Source organism: Triticum urartu, chromosome 5A (assembly GCF_056163025.1).
Source record: "Triticum urartu cultivar PI428250 chromosome 5A, HENAU_Tu73, whole genome shotgun sequence".
NCBI lineage: Eukaryota > Viridiplantae > Streptophyta > Magnoliopsida > Poales > Poaceae > Triticum > Triticum urartu.
The window spans coordinates 328,436,702-328,456,070 of NC_141877.1; the positions used below are offsets into that span (position 1 = coordinate 328,436,702).

General features: G+C 47.5%; 1 protein-coding gene across 1 annotated transcript; it reads left to right on the plus strand.

Annotated features, from left to right (window-relative positions):
• The first annotated feature begins 516 nt into the window (after positions 1-516).
• Positions 517-4,880, plus strand: LOC125508814 (fatty acid desaturase DES3). Its single transcript, XM_048673607.2, has 8 exons — positions 517-955; positions 1,090-1,179; positions 1,827-1,893; positions 3,280-3,372; positions 3,481-3,666; positions 3,783-3,860; positions 4,118-4,255; positions 4,369-4,880. The coding sequence occupies exons 1-8, from the start codon at positions 657-659 to the stop codon at positions 4,567-4,569; spliced, it is 1,152 nt and encodes a 383-aa protein (XP_048529564.1). The 5' UTR covers positions 517-656; the 3' UTR covers positions 4,570-4,880.
• The last annotated feature ends 14,489 nt before the right edge of the window (positions 4,881-19,369 follow it).

The window sequence follows — 19,369 nt, forward strand, 5'->3', positions numbered from 1 at the left end:
GCCATTTTAGCTATATCTTTTGTTGCTTTCAAAAATTTGCATGCACGCGGACCAGATATGGCCAAAAATGCCGCCACGCGTTGGGCGCACACCAGGCGCATTCAAAAATCCGGACGGCTGCCGCTCCATTGCCACCTCAAAAAGGATGAAATTCGGACAAAACGAATGTCTGTTTGCGATCGTATTCGAGTTACCCTTAAAACAGATTTAGGCATAGAAAAATTTCAACTCACTTATAGGCGAATCTTTTAATTATTCTCTCCGTGTATTATGGAGAAAGAAAGAAAAAGAGGAGGGCCCACTGGGCATGGTATGGACAGCAAGCTCGCACGATGCACGTGCACCGGCCAAACTCAATCAGTTTTCATACAGGACTACTACTACTACGGTACACTACTAGGGCATACCAGCAAAAAATTAGCAGGAGCTCTTGCCCGTAGCTGCAAACCGGCAGGCAATTATAATCTGGGTTTATAAATAGCGGCCCACCCGCACCCCTCCTCCATTGAGACGAGACGAGAGGAGGAGAGGCGTATCCCTGCCCGGCCACCCAAGCCAAGCCCCTCCCGAATCTCTCTCCCCTCCCCTCCCCTCCCATACCATTGCCCCCCGCTCCCTCCCCCTCCCCCACGACACGCACAGATCCACCCGCGGCCATGGCCCCCGCAATGAGGCCGGAGCAGGAGGCGAGCTGCAAGGCCACCGAGGACCACCGCTCCGAGTTCGACGCCGCCAAGCCGCCGCCCTTCCGCATCGGCGACGTCCGCGCCGCCGTGCCGGCCCACTGCTGGCGCAAGAGCCCCCTGCGTTCCCTCTCCTACGTGGCCCGCGACGTCGCCGTCGTCGCGGCGCTCGCCGCCGCCGCGTGGCGGGCCGACAGCTGGGCCCTCTGGCCGCTCTACTGGGCCGTCCAGGGCACCATGTTCTGGGCGCTCTTCGTCCTCGGACACGACTGGTGCGTTGCTGTTTCCTCTTTCTCGCTCCCGCCAGCCCAGATCGATGCGTCCGGCGTGCCACATTTGGTGCTACCTAGCAGCGCTGCTATCATACGCCTGTCTGTCTGATACATCTACCTATCTACGCTTGCAGTGGTCACGGGAGCTTCTCGGACAGCGGCACGCTCAACAGCGTCGTCGGCCACCTGCTGCACACCTTCATCCTCGTCCCGTACAATGGCTGGTAACGATTTTGTACATACTACATTTTACTAAGTAAACCAGGAGGGAGGTACTACTTGCAGGGCCAGATTATTGCTCGTTCCGTCGCAAATGTGTAGTCAGTAGTAGGACTATCGGTTTTCCAGTCTAGAAAAGCAATTTGCAATCTTTTGTTTTGTTGAGAAAATCTCCGAGAGGGAGAGAACCCGCGCCTGAATATGTTACTCGAAAGAAGTTGGAAAGGGCAATACAAACTTTGCTGTTGCGAAGTAGCAATTTCACTTTTACTACTCGTACAAAGCACTGTTGCCTGTGAGGCATGTCTGTTCCACCGCTGTTGACCCATGCAAGCGGCCGCAGAGAATTTCTCTTGGGAAAAACCCATCTTTCTTTAAAGAAAGGCAACACAAAAAAGTTTGATTGAATCACTGCCGACAACGGTTTGTTTACTAGGAGCTGGCGGTGCTGCACGGTCTTCAAGGTCCTTCGAACACCACACACCAATGCTGGAGTACTAGTAGTAGTATACCATTATCATGCATGCATCTGAGTTTCTTTAGCAACATATAATTAGTTTAGGAGGAGTAATTTATATGGAGTGGTACCAATCTGAGATTAATCAAACCTTTTCTGAAGCCGATCTGAATCTGATTTGCTATGTGTGTGCAGGAGGATCAGCCACAGAACGCACCATCAGAACCATGGCCACATCGAAAAGGACGAGTCATGGCACCCGGTTAGTACCACTAGCCCACTACCATATACTACGGCACTCTACTACATGCACATATTTTTTCCAGCATGTCTCCATCACTGCAATTCCCAAAGGACTTTGCTCACATAAAAGAAAAAAGGAAGAAACTCAGGGCAGCTCGATCGATGGGCAGATATTTTTTGAGAACCCTCCACCTTGTACTCCCTCCATTCCAAAATATAGTGCGCCCGCGCTTCCCGAGGTCCAACTTTGACCATAAATTTAATCAACGAGACCAACTGTGGCGGGAGAAAAAATTATATAATTGAAAACTTCTTTCGAATACGAATTCATTGATATAATTTTTGCACCGCCGCAATTGGTCTTGATAGTTAAATTTACCGTCAAAGTTGAAGCACGAAGATAGAGGAAGCACTACATTGTGGAATGGAGGTAGTATTTTATACTGACACTCGCTAGTAAAAGTATAGAGAGTTTGGCATAATAATAATTGAGCAAAAGTTGAGCAAATATCGCATCTGGCTGCTGCATGAATCATGGAGGTGATAGCTAGCAGTGGTACTAGAAAGAGAGCAGCGATGCACCTGCCTGCTTTTTCAGTCGCTGCAGAGGCACCACATGTTGACATGTTGTGCAGCAGCAGCATCAAAAGAGTCCACATAATTTAAGATCCAACAAACAAGTGATGTGGTCCGTCCGTAGATAATAATGCCAAACACAACTAGCAGCGGCAGCTAGTAGATCTATTCATGTCTGTCACGTGATCAGATCTGCCGCTAAGCTAAGATCTGCCGCTAAGCTAAGATCTTTTTAGAGAGAGAAAAGAGAGTACACGTAAAAAAGATTATGCCTAGTTGATCAGCAGAGATCAACAAAGATGCGCATCGAATCTTAACTCGGCCGAGCCACCTAACATTCTAAATAACATCATTTCGTGGTGCATATATTCCTTTTTATGGCATCTTCATCTTGCTTGTCATCGTAGGCCGGCCTTTGCCCTTTTTTCAGAACAAAAGCGTGTGTGTGTGTTTGTGGCAACCAAAATTCTAAGTCGATAGATACTTGCAACCAAAATTTTAATTGATTTAAATTGTCTCACAGTCGCAGATCTGCTGCTGATTAAAATTAGTCATCACAGATCAAAGATGCACATCGAATCTTAGCCTTTTTGGCTAGGGCATCTCAAAATGCCCAGTCCTTTTTTCTTATTGTCGTTCTTGCCCTTTTTGGAATCAAACCACATTTGAGCATCTGCACTCTGACAAAACAGTCACCCTCGAGGGCAAGTGTGGACTGGAACCACAATTCTAATTGCATATTTTGAAACCCTTAACTGAATACTCATTCGTGTAATTTGTGTTCCATCTGCTTAGTTACTCCTAGCTGATGTGCGACTGATTTGCGCAGATCACTGAGAAGGTGTACCAGAAATTGGAACCACGGACAAAGACACTGCGCTTCTCAGTACCGTTCCCACTGCTGGCTTTCCCTGTTTACCTCGTAAGAATCTCTTCTTGTTATTCTGCTGGTCGCTTGTATAGGTCTGCATCTGTATGCATCCTGAACTTAAACCTAAACTGAATCTCCCTTGATTACTGGATGTTCCAGTGGTACAGAAGCCCGGGCAAGGAGGGCTCACACTTCAATCCGAGCAGCGATCTGTTTACTCCCAAGGAGAGGCGTGATGTGATCATCTCCACCACCTGCTGGTTCACGATGATTGCGCTGCTCATCGGCATGGCGTGTGTCTTTGGCCTGGTACCGGTGCTCAAGCTATACGGGGTTCCATATATTGTAAGCAACCATACAGAATCTACAACTCTTAACTGTTTAGTTGGTCGGACTTGCTTCTAAGCAACTCACACTGAACAACTAACTCAAGTAGCAATGTCTCATGTCATTTGAAACAGGTGAATGTCATGTGGCTTGATTTGGTGACGTATCTTCACCACCATGGTCACCAGGACCTCCCATGGTACCGCGGCGAGGTACTTGCCTGCTGTATTAATTTATTGCAAGTGTATCGTGGTCGATGACAGTGCAGGAAAATAGGACTACCCTAGTTTCTGAACATGTTAGCTACTACTTAGTAAACATACCCACTGAAAGAAAACATTAGCTGCACAATAAACTCACTGGCGACAGTTTTTTTGCCTTATTGATACGTTTTGCACTGCTATGGTATTACTATTTCATTCAATGTTCATGTCGCCAACAAACCAATGCTCCTCAATGACTGTTGCAGGAATGGAGCTACCTCCGTGGTGGCCTGACGACTGTGGATCGGGACTATGGATGGATCAACAACATCCACCATGACATTGGCACCCATGTCATCCACCACCTCTTCCCCCAAATACCTCACTACCACCTAGTAGAAGCAGTAAGTTACAATACTACTCTGCTCAATATATATATGTACCTCATCCATATATTGTACTTGTGCATGCTGAAAAAAATTGCAACCTTAACCTTGGTTTTTATCAACAAATCCAGACCAAGGCAGCAAGGCCAGTACTGGGCAGATACTACCGGGAGCCGGAGAAGTCAGGCCCGCTCCCAGTGCACCTCATCACCGTCCTCCTCAAGAGCTTGAGAGTCGATCACTTTGTCAGCGACGTGGGAGATGTCGTCTTCTACCAAACCGACCCCAGCTTGAGCGGCGACAAGTGGACCGGAGCCGACAAGCAGAAGTGATGAGAGACTGGAAACTGGAGTTACTACTGTTCAAGGAAGAATGCATGATAGAGATAGAGACATCGATAGCCTGCTGAGAATAAGCAGAGGGTGCTTCCAGCTGAAACCAAAGCATGGAAGCTCCGCAGCCAACAAACAGGATGCGTTGATTGGTTCATCATGAGACGAGATTCAGATCATTTATTAGAGCTAGCATTCTCCCATTGCGGTTGTAACTAGCAGATGTTGTTTCAACTTTATTACAAATTTTGAATGGAATGTGGAACAGTGTAACAGATTGATTAATTATTATCCAAATCGATATTCTGGAATCTGTGACCCCTTTTTCTGAACTTTGTGTTTCTCGCTGCTGGAGTTATGCAGATCTGTCTAAAGTTTCTCCTGATCCTATCATTGGTGCTTTATTGTTTTTGTTTTGAGAAACAGAGGTTATATCGGACAACATAGTTGCAGTAGTTGCAGTCTTGCTGAATACAAAGGCGATAAGGCGAAGTATAATGAATATTTTTACCTTGATAAGTGTCACACGTGTGGCATTGATGGCAAGTTTAGTCATACGATGATGACAACTTTAGTTGTAAGCATGGCATTTTTTTTCGGATGGCATGTTTCAGCTTTTCTTTTGGGGTTTTTTTTTTGGATGACAACTTTAGTTGTAAGAAGCATAAGGGCCGAAGTGCATCATGCTGTATGTGTATTTGATAATTTTTTCTTAGAAAAATAAACCAGTTTTTACTACAGCAAAGAAATAAGCACTCATACTTAAGATTTTTTTTACTAAGCACTTCTCTTTCTTGGCCGGACGCTACTGTCTGACCATGTACAACGTAGAGATCTTGGGGATGTTTTTTTTTTTGAGGGATGGATCTTGGAGATGTGCTTATAGTAAAATATACTCGGGATACAACCAGGATCCGGAGATGAGCGGGGACCACAACTTTAGTTGTAAGCATGACAATTTTTTTTCGAATGGCAAGTTTCAGCTTTTCTTTTGGTTTTTTTGAAAGGCAACTTTAGTTGTAAAAAAAGTCATGGCCCAAGTGCTTCATGCTACATATGTAACACTTATTATTTGAGAATTTTTTTTGCTTAGAAAAATAAACCAGTTTTTACTCGAGCAAAGAAATATGCATTAATGCTAAAGAAAAAAGCAGTTTTTTTTTACTAAAAACATTCCTTTCTTGGCCAGACGCTGGTGTAAGGCCATGTACAATGTAGATGATTTTGAAGATGTTTTTTTTATGGATGGATCTTGAAGATGTGCTTATAGTAAAATAAACTCAGGATAGTAATGGGCCGACCCAAATCTGGCTTTGGATCCAGCCCCTATGACCCCATAGACAATTTGAGAGGCCACGGGTCAACCCATATAAAAAATAGTCAGTGGTCTTGTTGGTCCAATGAGTATTTCGGATCGGACTCAAATTCTTATTTTACATTACCTTGTAGACAAATGAGATGTTAAAATTATGCACGGCTTAACAGAATTTGACTAGTGTAAAAGTTAAGATTTCTAATACGTGGTTAATAAAAAAATCAACCCGTTTGCTTGTGATTTTGTACGTGGTGAGACAAACTTGTTGTTTATAAACGCAATTGGGGAAATTATACGACACACTACGTCGCAAAATTGAGTCCCACGACAATGCCGGTGCGGTGGAGATTGCAACTGTTGTGAGATATAAGACTAAGGTGGTCTGACCTAGCTAGCCCAAACAGGTCACCTAGTGCCAGCTCTGTTCATCCAAATCTCGTTTGCGACCGACCCACATGACCAGCAATCCCTATTTGACAGCCGTTAGCGGCAAACAGATGTGCTTTCGCTGATGCCAGCCATCTGCCACGTCCACATGGACCAGCGCACGACTTCAATGTTGTTTTGTTGGCTGAGGGGTCTAGAAACGTTCTGGAAGGTTCTTGCCCGGTTTTGGGAATCTTCTAGAAGGTTACTGAACTAGTTTTCTCTTTTGTTTTTACTAGCAAAAGAGCCCGTGCGTTGCAACGGGAAAAAAATAACACATGTGGTTCAAGATTTTAGCAATCCAACCACCGACTTGCATATGTCTAGTTCATTCAAGCACTGGCTCTTCTGCCATGACCTCTAAGCTCATCCTCGCTTCACTGTGAAGTCGAGAGAGTATCCGTATCGGCATATATGCCAGATTATTGCTACACCTCACCCTTGGTCTTTTTATTTTTGAAGAGGCTTGTTGATTGTCTATTTGGGGACATATATAAATTGATGGGATCATATGTAAATTTGTAAGGTGGTACTATTTTTGTTTGGAGTAGATGATATTTCTAATTAATAAAGAATTTTTTTATGGTACCAAAAGCTGGCCAATGACCCAATAAAGAGAATAGTAAAATGGATGTGGCTGAATCATCTTCTAAAAAAAGGATGTGGCTGAATCATAGCCAGCCCGTGGCAGTGAAATAAAAGGTCGCTTTCCCCTAAAAAAGTGAAATAAAAAACATTCCTTCTAAAAAAAGGGAGCCTGTGCTCGCTACAGCCAGCAATCGCCGCTCTTAGCGCACGCGCGCATGTAATGAGCCCAAGCGAGGAGAGACCAAGCTCTTTCTCGGGATGCCATCTCCGCCGCCTTCCTCTCGGCTCCAGCCAGCGAGCCCAACTGTCCGCTATAACCTCGCGTCATCGCCCTTCTCTATGCCTTCTCCCTTCCCTTCCTCCCTCTCCATGGTCCTCTTCTTCTCCCGTCTCTCTCCTCCCTCAACTCTCTCTCCTCCCTGTTGTTCATGTACAATGAAGCGATTTGATGGGTAAAGAAGCATGTATCTATCAATTGGAGAATAATTCTTTGTTATTTGATCGGTGATTGATGTAAAAAAATCCTATTCGGTGAGTGCTCTCCCGTGTCCAGCCCGCTCGGGTGCCCATTGCATTTGCATCTGGCTGTAGACAACGATTCGTTGTCTGTCCTCCAATATTATCTTCTTAGCCGCCCTCATCCTCGTCTCTCCCCACATGCCTTTTCTCCCCACACTCTCGATTCTCTCTTCCTTCTCTCCCCTTCTCCCTGTCCAGCGGGGAACTGCCACCATGGGCAGCACTCCCAGTCCCCCCTCAACGGTCGCCACTGCTTCAAGGCCTTCCCCGTAGGCTCTCGTTCCAGATCGGATTGGATCGAGGCCACCACCGAGCCTCCCGAGCGCCTCCACCTACACCTAGCTCCAGCGCCTCCTTTCTCCTTCTTCCTCCACCATATTTCCTTTTCGGTTGGCCATGAGCCAGCCAGCAGGGGAGCCTAGCCGCTGCCTTCCAGGTCGCCAGAAGCCGGCGCCCGTCCCGTCCTCCCCTGATGTAGGGTAGAGACCCTAATCGCCCAATCTTTCACGAAAGGAGCGGATCCCGGGGAAATCACGAAGAACACGGGGAAGAACGGAGGGAAAACACAAGAGGAAATCACTAAACCGGCACGAATAACACATGGGCTAGATCCTCGGGTACATAGGTAGAGATACACGAATCAACGGACAACTAAGGATGATACACGGTAACCGGTTCTTCTCCGTGAGGAGGTCTTGAATCCACAAGGAGATCTTCCCGTAAAGGGGGCTTGAATCCGCTTGGGGGATCTTCTCCGGTGGAGGCTCGAATCTCCGAGGAGAAGGTAACCAAGTGGATGAGCAAAGCTCTCTCACAAATATGAGCTAAACATTTGCTAACCCTAGAAAGGAGGTGGGAGAGGTCTATTTATAGTCTAAGTGCAAACGGGGGCGAAAGTAGGGGTACATGGGCCTCGGGCCCGAATCTGGACGCAGCCAGGTACCGGACGTCCGCTGGTGGCCGGTCGTCCGGTGTCTCAGGAGCGGCCGGTCGTCCGGTGTCCTCCGGACGTCCGCTGGTTCTGCTCTGTGATGGGGGTGCCGGACGTCCGGAAACGTCGGACTTCCGCTGATGTTGGTTCGGATGCAGGTGGGCCGGTCGTCCGGTCCGGACCGGACGTTCGCTCGTTTGCTTCAGGTGCAGGGGCACCGGTCGTCCGGTTTGGACCGGACGTCTGCTCGCTGGGGCTCGGCTGATGCTTCAGGCGCCGGACGTCCGGTCCCGGCCGGTCGTCCGGTGGCTGGGACTTTTCCTTCAGCCCTCCTTCTTCTCCATCTCCTCGTCCATCTTCCTCTTCTTCTTGTCCTTGCTCCTTAGCTTCTCCATGGTACATGTGTATGCACAAAGTATCCATATGAGGTAGTAGCCATGCTTCATGTGCATCGAAGTGGAATTGTGAGAGGAGAGATGTCACCTCGGTTTCAAGAGCTCTTGCACGTGATCGAGTCATGGGTCCACTAGGCACTTGATGAGACGATGGTAGGTCCATGGGGATGACCTTGGGATGCTCCACATCATCTCCCCTCCCTTGGGGAAGATCTGACCTCGGATTGAAATCCTCATCACCATGGTACGGGGAGAGATCTTTGACGTTGAAGATGTCGCTCACGGAGTACTTGTCACGTGGAATGTCGATCTTGTATGCGTTGTTGTTGTAGCGGGCAAGCACCTTGAATGGTCCATCAGCTCGTGGTAGTAGCTTGGACTTGTGTTCATTGGGGAAGCGTTCCTTGCGAAGGTGTAGCCACACAAGATCTCCAATGTTGAATATCATGTGATTCTTGTTGACGTTGAGCTTGGTCGCGAGTCGTTGTACTTGGAGCTCAATGGTGTGCCTTGTATCTTCATGCATCTTCTTGAGGTGTTTGGCTCGGTCACTCGCGTCCATGTTTGTGCGCTCGTGGAGTGGTAGAGGTAGGATGTCCAATGGGGACAACGGGTTGAAACCGTAGACAACCTCGAAGGGGGATTTGCCGGTAGTCGAATGTCTTGCGCGGTTGTAGGCGTACTCGGCGATGGGTAAGCACTCCTCCCACTCCTTGATGTTCTTCTTGATTAGCACGCGAAGAAGGGTGGAGAGCGTGCGGTTAGTCACCTCCGTTTGGCCGTCGGTTTGTGGATGATAGGCCGTGGAGAATAGAAGCTTGATTCCGAGCTTGGCGCGTAAGGTCTTCCAAAAGTAACTCAAGAACTTGACGTTGCGGTCCGAGACGATAGTCTTTGGCACACCATGTAGGCGCAATATTTCCCTACAAAAGAGATTAGCCACATGTGAAGCATTGTCTATCTTGTTACAAGGAATAAAATGTGCCATTTTTGAGAAACGGTCCACAACGACAAATATAGAATCTTTCCCATTGCGAGTCCTAGGCAAACCAAGTACGAAGTCCATGCTAATGTCTTCCCATGGTTGGTATGGAATCGGTAGAGGCATATAGAGGCCATGAGATTGAGCTTTGGACTTAGCTTTGCGGCATGTCGAACATCGGTTGGTGAAACGGTTGACGTCTTGAAACATCTTTGGCCAAAAGTAACTCTTCGAGAGCGTGGCGAACGTCTTGTCGCGTCCGAAATGTCCCATTAAGCCTCCTCCATGTGATTCCTGCAAAAGCAACAAACGAAGGGACGACTTGGGGATGCAAAGTTTGTTAGCTCTCATAAGATAGCCTTCTTTGATGTAATAGCGTTCCTAAGATGTATTCGACAAACACTTGGCATAAGGAGTGTCAAAAGTTTCATCATGCTCATACAATTCTTTGATATGCTCGAAGCCAATGACATCTAACTCAAGTTGCGTGACTAGCATGCATATGCGGGAAAGAGCATCCGCTACAATGTTTTCTTTACCCTTAATGTACTTGATGACATAGGGAAAAGACTCAATGAATTCACTCCATTTAGCATGACGCTTGTTCAACTTAGTTTGACCCTTAAGATACTTGAGAGTCTCATGATCGGTATGAATGATAAACTCATGGGGATGAAGGTAATGTTCCCATTCATGTAAAACGCGGACTAAAGCATATAGCTCTTTGTCATAGATGGGATAGTTGAGTTGCGCTCCGGAAAGTTTCTCACTAAAGTAAGCTATGGGGCGCTTCTCTTGCATTAACACACCTCCTATGCCATTACCGCTAGCATCGCAGTGAATCTCAAAAGGCTTGTCGAAGTTGGGTAAAGCAAGCACGGGAGCATGAGTAAGCAAATTCTTAAGCTCATTGAATGCGGTATCTTGGGATGGTCCCCAAACAAACGGCGCATTCTTCTTGCTCAAAATATGCAAAGGCAAAGCAATGTTGCTAAAATCCTTCACAAAAGCGACGATAGAAACCCGCAAGACCAAACAAACTACGCACTTGATGCAAGTTGGTTGGTTGCGGCCAAGTCTTAATAGCATTGATCTTGGACTCATCTACATGAACACCCATAGAAGAGACAACAAAACCCAAGAAAACGAGCTTATCAACACCAAAAGGCATTTCTCCATATTAGCATAGAGACGCTCTGTCCTAAGAGTTTGCAAAACGGTGCGGACATGGGTGACATGCTCTTGGATAGATTTTCTAAACATAAGAATGTCATCGAAGTAAACCACAACAAATATACCAATGTAAGGGCGAAAGACATGATTCATAAGGCGCATAAAAGTGCCCGGTGCTTCCGAGAGACCCATAGGCATGACTAACCACTCATACAAACCAAACTTGGTTTTGAAGGCGGTTTTCCATTCATCGCCCTCTTGTATGCGGATTTGATAGTAACCACTCTTAAGATCAATTTTGGAAAATATAGTGGCACCACTAAGCTCATCTAGCATGTCATCTAGGCGTGGAATGGGATACCTATAACGAACGGTGATATCATTGATAGGTCTACAATCGGAGCACATGCGAAAACTACCGTCACGTTTTGGCACAAGAATGACCGGTACGGCACAAGGGCTCAAACTTTCACGCACATGTCCATGGTCTATGAGATGCTTTACTTGCCTTCGAATTTCTTTGGTTTCTTCGGGGTTACGTGGTAGGGAGCTTTGTTCGGAAGTGGTGCTCCGGGGATGAGGTCGATGCGGTGCTCATTGCCTTGTAGTGGAGGTAGTCCCGGAGGTAGCTCATCGGGGAAAACATCTTGAAATTCCTGCAAAAGAGAAGACAACACTAGAGGAAGAGTGTGAGAAGTGTTAGTTTGTGGTGCATTGTCCTTGCACACGAGGACGTAGTGTAGGACACTAGATGGGTTCTCACACACTTCTCTCATCTCACGCTTGGTGGAAAATAGAACTAGGTTCTTGTTTTCGCTCATCGTGGAGGCACTCAATTTGGGCTTGTGGCGCTCACTCTCTTTTTGGTGGCTCACTCTCTCACCATTCTCTCCATGATGGGTGGCTTGCTTATCGGCGATCACTTGTCTTGGAGACATAGGGCGTAACACAAACTCCTTTCCTTGCATCTTGAAGCTATAGTGGTTTGTACGCCCATTGTGGACGACTCCTCTATCAAATTGCCATGGCCGTCCAAGGAGAAGATGACAAACGGTCATTGGGATGACGTCGCACTCCAAGGTGTCTTCGTAGGCACCGATTTTGAAGGATACTTGCACTCAGTGCTCGACTTGGATAGTGCCGGAGTCACTAAGCCATTGCACTTTGTATGGATGTGGGTGCTTCGTCTTGGGCAATTGGAGCTTGGAGCAAAGTTCTGCACTTGCGAGATTGTGACAACTCCCTCCATCTATGATGACCTTGACGGATCGTCCATTGATGTCGGCCTTGGTGTGGAATATGTGGCATCGTTGGTCTTCTTCTTGGTGATGTTGGAGAGTCAAGACTTTGGAGACAACAAGTGCGGGACTTGAGTCTTCATCACAAAAGACTTGTTCGTCTTCATTGTTCACTTGGCGGTGCATGGCGACTTGCTCAAGGGCTTCCATTTCTCCTTCGCTCGTGGAATCATAAGTGCCATCGTCGTTGAAGATCATGGTGCGCTTGTTGGTGCACTCATAGGACTTGTGGCCTCGGCTGCCGCAAGTGAAACACTTGAAGGAACTCGTCTTGACGGTCTCATCGGTAGGGGTGGATGATGATGAAGCTCTCGGCTTGAAGTTGCTCGTATTAGGATTGCTTGTAGTTGGCGAAGCTTTCTTGGAAGTCGACTTGTTTTATGTTGGAAGTAGAGGGTCTTGTAGTCGGTGTTGGAGTCGTTGAAGCTTGGTTATTGGAGAAGCCGTAGGACTTGGATGAGAACTTGGCATACTTGAAATCATCTTGCACTTGGCGTTCCGCTTTGGTAGCTTGGTGCACTAGCTCGATGAGATTTGAGTATGGTTGGAAGTCGGCGATCTTCTTGATAGGATGATTGAGTCCATTCAAGAAACGTGCCATTGTTTGCTCATCATCTTCCGTCACATTGGCTCTTATCATTGCAATCTCCATCTCCTTGTAGTATTCTTCAACGCTCTTGGTTCCTTGCTTGAGTTGTTGGAGTTTCTTGAAGAGGTTGCGGTTGTAGTAGTTAGGCACGAAGCATGCTCTCATGACATCCTTCATTTGTGCCCAAGTAGTGATGGGTGGTTCACCTCTTGCCTCGCGGCGCTCTATGATTTGTTCCCACCAAATGAGGACATAGTCTTGGAACTCAAGGGATGCCATCGCGATCTTCTTCTCTTCTTCATAATTGTGCAAACGGAAGATCTTGTCAACTTTCAATGCCCATGAAAGGTATTCTTCGGGATCGTTGCTTCTGTTGAACTTGGGCATGGTGAACTTGAGCTTGCCGTACCGTTGCTCTTCATTGTGTTGGGGTCGGGGATGATGACGCCCATGTTGTAGACGATTGTTCAACTCGTGGTGCTCTTGATGCGGAGGGTTGTCAACCTCGTGTTGCTCTTGTCGCGGAGGATTCCAATTGTCGTCATGCTCTTGATGAACTTGATGGTCTTGGCGATCTTGTGGAGGAGCGCGTCGAGCTCGAGGAGGAACTAGACGATGCATGCGAGCTTGAAATCGTCGTTCTTGAATTTCTTCGCGAAGTGCTTCCTCTTGTTCACGGGCTTGTCGGCCTCGGTCGGCAACGGCTCGACTCCAATCGCGTAGAGCTCGGTGTGCCTCGAGTGCTTGAGCGTCACGGAGTTGTTGTTCTTGACGTTGAGCCTCGGCATCTTGTGCATTTTGGTGTAGACGTGCGCGCTCTTCCTCTTCATGTTGGCATTGTTGTTGCCGTTCTCGAGCTAGCGCAAAGGCTTCTTCGGCTTGACGTCGTCGATGTTCTTGCGAGTTGGTGTCTCGAAGTGGATTGAGGTTTGCTTGACGCTCGTTGCGCGCAGCACGTCGAAGAGTGTTTGAAGATGGTGTACTTGAGCCGGAGAGGGTAAAGTCGGAATGGTGACTTGAACGGCTCCTTCTTGAAGTGGAAGAAGAGCAGTTGAGCAACAAAGCATGAATCTCGTCCATCCTTGCATCATTCTCTTGCTTATGATTGTCGAGCTTGTGGTCGAAGTAGTCCCTTGTACGTTGTTCGGAAAGTCGCAAGTCGGCGGCAAGGTTGTCGATGCGTTCACTCATAGCTTGTTGCTCTTGATGCAAAGCATGTTGTGCACCAAAGAGGTGACTCTTGGTGACGAAGGAGTTCATGTCGTCGTCTTGCTCCATGAAGAGTGGGTTGGTAGAAGTACTTGGCCTATCCATCATTCCAAGACAAATGTGAGTGGTAGAAAGAGAAGAACGAATACCAAATGTACCTTGACTGAAGTTGAAAGTGAATCGATGATCACTCCAATGTAGGACAAGGAAATAGCCCAATTGGTACGAATTCTCATCGGTTTCTCACACCTACACAAGTAAAAGCTTATGGTGGAGCTTGGTTAGGATGGTGGCACAATTTTTAATGTGAATGTAAGCAAGATTCAATAATGTTGGAGAAGATTCACAAGATGCAATGTAACAAGTAGACCAAGCATATACGGTACACGGAAACACACGCGCAAGAAGATAAGTGGGGTTGTGCAACCAAGGGTGAGCCAAAATATGGAAGCCACAAAAATGCTCTTGTTGCACAACACTAGAGAGATGCTAGCACGATTGCACGATAGGCGGATACAAGAACTTGTGCACAACCTACTTAGCAAAAATGCAACAACTTCTATCCCAAATATGTTTTATGCAAGGTGTTGCTATGATATGATCCAAGATGATCGAGTATGACAATCTTAATGTTGTATGATGCTATGGTTCTTGCTTAAAAGCTCTTTGCTTATCTTTCCTCTTTGCTTAAAAGCTTGGTTGGCTCTTTGATGTTTGAGCTCTTTTCTCATGCAATGCTTGACGAACCAAGATAGCAAGTGAGTATGTGGTGACAATTTTGTGAAACAAGAGATGATACCAATATAGGCAACAATGATGTATGTATGTATGGTATGGTAAGTATGATCACTAATGTGCACAAGTCTCGTTGTCGGCAATACTCAATGGCTAGTCTCGATGGGTAAGCAACGCAAATGAGTAAGGCTATGATGGCTATCAATGTAATGGCAAGAGTGATATGTCCAATACCAAGATGAGGTTACCGGTCTTGCTACCGGTATGGTGTCAAAATGGTGGCACGAATACCAAGTCATAGTCGAGGTGGTCATTGTTGATGACGCGTCCATGGCGAAAATGAGCGGCGGTGATGTCGATGTCGAACCGTACCTAGATAGCCGAAACACAAAATGATACGGTACCGCAACTCAAATTCTCAAAACGAAGTGCGACCAAAAGCGTCGGAGTGGGTAGCGGGTAAGTGGTGGTGTGGGATGGGGTATTGGCAATGTTTGAGGAAGTCGGTGGTGGTGTAGCTGAAGATGTGGTGGAAGCCTAAACAAAAATTTGAGTGAAATCAGTTTTTAGAGTAGCGGTCGTCCGGAAATGGACGGATGTCCGGTCGCCGGACGTCCGGTAGGGTCGGAAATCCGATAATTTTAGCTCGGTTTAGAGGTTCCGGTCGTCCGGTAAGGTCGGACGTCCAGTGGTTCCTGCGGCTCCGGACGTCCGGTAAGTTGCGGTCGTCCGATGGGTCGGGGTCAAAATTGATATGATTTCGTGGATTTTGGATGGATGTTGAGGTGGAGATGGTGGGGGAAAGGCTAGATCCACTTGCAACACAACAAATTCACGGATCAAAACCAACAAAACATCATCAAAACTCACAAAACACAAGAAAATTTTTTGGGGCTATTTTGTGGGGATTTTCGGATTAGGACGAAAAACAACAAAATCAAGCTAGAAAACGAAGAGGGGGGCTCCGCAATCGTGATCAACCTTGCTATAGATACCAAGATGATGTAGGGTAGAGACCCTAATCGCCCGATCTTTCACGAAAGGAGCGGATCCCGGGGAAATCACGAAGAACATGGGGAAGAACAGAGAGAAAACACAAGAGGAAATCACTAAACCGACACGAATAAGTCACACATGGGCTAGATCCTCGAGTACATAGGTAGAGATACACGAATCCACGGACAACTAAGGACGATACACGGTAACCGGTTCTTCTCCGTGAGGAGGTCTTGAATCCACAAGGGGATCTTCCCGTAAAGGGGACTTGAATCCGCTTGGGGGATCTTCTCCGGTGGAGGCTCGAATCTCCGAGGAGAAGGTAACCAAGTGGATGAGCAAAGCTCTCTCACAAATATGAGCTAAACATTTGCTAACCCTAGAAAGGAGGTGGGAGAGGTCTATTTATAGTCTAAGTGCAAATGGGGGCGAAAGTAGGGGTACATGGGCCTCGGGCCCGAATCTGGACGCAGCCAGGTACCGGACGCCCGCTGGTGGCCTGTCGTCCGGTGTCTCAGGAGCGGCCGATCGTCCGGTGTCCTCCGGACGTCCGCTGGTTCTGCTCTGTGATGGGGGTGCCGGACGTCCGGAAACGTCGGACTTCCGCTGATGTTGGTTCGGATGCAGGTGCGCCGGTCGTCCGGTCCGAACCGGACGTCCGCTCGTTTGCTTCGGGTGCAGGGGCACCGGTCGTCCGGTCTGGACCGGACATCCGCTCGCTAGGGCTCGGCTGATGCTTCAGGCGCCGGACGTCCGGTCCCAGCCGGTCGTCCGGTGGCTGGGACTTTTCCTTCAGCCCTCCTTCTTCTCCGTCTCCTTGTCCATCTTCCTCTTCTTCTTGTCCTTGCTCCTTAGCTTCTCCATGGTACCTGAGTATGCACAAAGTATCCATATGAGGTAGTAGCCATGCTTCATGTGCATCGAAGTGGAATTGTGAGAGGAGAGATGTCACCTCGTTTCAAGAGCTCTTGCACGTGATTGAGTCATGGGTCCACTAGGCACTTGATGAGACGATGGTAGGTCCATGGGGATGACCTTGGGATGCTCCGCATCATCCCCCCTGCGACCGATGCCAACAGAGTTGTGATCGACATTTTTCTATTTCTGGAAGAACTAAATACTCTAGATAACAACCTTGTAATCATGATACATGATTTTTATATCACAAAAATCTCATCAAATTTGTATTTAAATTTACATGGATACAAAAGACAAATCGTGTTGAAGACTACAAAAAATAAAAGGATTTGACAATTGAAACTTTATTACTATCGTTTACTTGGGAGCTCTTCCACTTGTATGACATATTATCACTCTGAATACTATGAGAAGAAAAGGTTAATAACGTCGCACATGCATGGTTCGTTCAGCAATACCACGTAATCGCTCCTTCCTCCTCGTGATGCCTCGTCATGGCTCCAGTTCCTCCAGTAAACCCGCTCGCGATCTCATCTGAGATGGCGGCTCTGCTGATGCTGGGGCACATGCTTTTCATCTGGGCGATCTTTCCGCCTTCCATCTCCATGTGCACGCTCCTTGTTGATCTGGAACGACTCCCACTTGAGAGGCAGCCGCTGCCACTGGTACTCGTGGTGCTCATATGCCACGTGCTACTGGTCTAGCCGCACCACATGCCGGCGCATCCACTGTCACACCAGCTCCGGTTCGCGGCCTATCGACGGTGGCCGCAGTAGCTTCGCGACCAATGGCCCCTCTTTTCCCACCTGTGATCTCCTCGAGCACGCGTGTCTGAAAGAACATGCGGTGCCCCCATGTTTGGTTTTGGTAATTGATGACAATCTCGATGGACTAATGGTTGCCTTGAGTTATATTTGAAGGTTTTGTCCATAGGCTTTTCTTGGAGTACATGTGTTGGTTTTAAGGAGAGTTTGTGTCGACCAAGGTGCTATTCAAGGAATTACCTAAAGATTGGTCTTGTGAGAGGTTGATCAAGACTAAGTCAAAGAGTGAATCAAGTTGATCAACCCACAAAGCGTAGAAGATGTACCGAGAGGGATCAAGTGATCCCATGGTATGGTAAGCATTGTCAATTGTGCTTTGTGTACTAACTCATGGTCTTCGTGAGAGTTCTTTGTGGGGTTAGGTTGTGGTGTGCAAGTTCAAGTGGAGCATCATGAAGAGATCAAATGCTTGAAGCTTGCCGTCCTGTGTGGTGACAATGGACTTGTGAAGATGTGTGGAAGAGTGGCTCACCCATAGTGGAGTATGGGGGGGGCAATCAACTAGTCTTCATCGAGTCAACACAATCAAGAAAGGTGGTCCAACTTGAGGGAGTCAAGATCGTCATCATCTAGCTCAAGTGGACCATGTGCAAGGCAAAGGTTTGCCCTTGATAGGTTTTATATTTTACGGGTCTCATGATGGTAGTTGGGAGACCGGGTTATAGGATCGATTGCCGTACTATCAAGGGGGGCTCTCGGTGAGTAGCTTGATCGTATCGTTCATAGAGAGCTCAAACCATTGCATCCTTGCATCATCTTTCTTGGTTCTTGTTTGGTTATATTTGTGAGTCTTAGATCTTATGGTCATCTTGATGACAAGCTCGAGTTCATCGAAAACGGAGTTCACATGCATCTTCTATGATGTTTTCGATGTTGGAGGTTTTGCCGGTTCTTCTCGGTTGGAGGTTTCTCTCCTCTATTTGTTAGTCATACCTCCCCTACTTCTTCTCGGTTGTTTTGATGCTACTCGTCGTCTTGTATCCAACAAGCTTGAGTTTGCTCAATTCGGAGCTCGTATGAAGAAGTTATGGCAGTTCTGGTTTTCTCCCCGCGGTAGTACCGCGGTCGGCAGCGGTAGTACCGCTTATAGCATCAAGAGGTAGTACCGCTCCAGTACCGCTCTACTACCGCCTCGATTTTGGGTCCTGCACTTTTCGTGTCGGGTTTAGCAGTAGTTGCACGGCAGTAAGGCATGGTAGCACCGCCTATAAGCGGTGGTACCGCTCCGGTCGGGCGGTAGTACCGCTACTGCATTACTGCCGCCGTACTCTGCTCTGCCCTGCCTCTTTTGGTCCCGTGTTCTGCTCCTCCAGCGGTTGTACGGCTGGGGTGAGCGGTAGTACCGTTTATATACGGTACTACCGCCCCAAGGTTCATGTTATGTTGCTCCTTTTCCCTGCTTCTTCCGCCCGAGTGGTAGTACCGCTCGTGGAGCGGTAGTACAGCTTGTGTGCGGGCTGAGCACATAACAGTTGGATTTCCCCCCTCCTATAAAAGGGGGTCTTCTTCCCTAATGAACCTTATCTCTTGAGCTCGTGTTCTTCCCCCATTGTTGACCTTCTTCGAGCTTGCTAACTCTCAATCCCTCCATGGATTCTTGCTAGTTTTTGAGGGAAAAGAGAGGGGAGATCTAGATCCACATTTCCACCAATCACTTTCTTCTCTATGTGAGGGGAACCCCTTGGATCTAGATCTTGGAGTTCTTGGTGTTCTCCTTCTTGTTCTTCCTCTCATTTTCCTCCCTAGCATTAGTTGCTTCGGTGGGATTTGATGGAGAAGGACTTGGGCACTCCGTGTGCCCTTGCCATTGCATTTGGTGCATGGTTTGAGTTCTCCATGGTGATACGTGGAAGTTACAAGTTGAGAAGCTTATTACTCTTGGGTGCTTGGTACCCTTGAGCT

Bases quoted from the DNA above. Each gene is read 5' to 3' on its own strand.
- LOC125508814 (XM_048673607.2), top strand. From the start codon at position 657: ATGGCCCCCGCAATGAGGCCGGAGCAGGAGGCGAGCTGCAAGGCCACC. The intron at 3,667-3,782 runs GTAAGCAACCAT...CATTTGAAACAG, and splicing joins TATACGGGGTTCCATATATT to GTGAATGTCATGTGGCTTGA. The intron at 4,256-4,368 runs GTAAGTTACAAT...CAACAAATCCAG, and splicing joins ACTACCACCTAGTAGAAGCA to ACCAAGGCAGCAAGGCCAGT.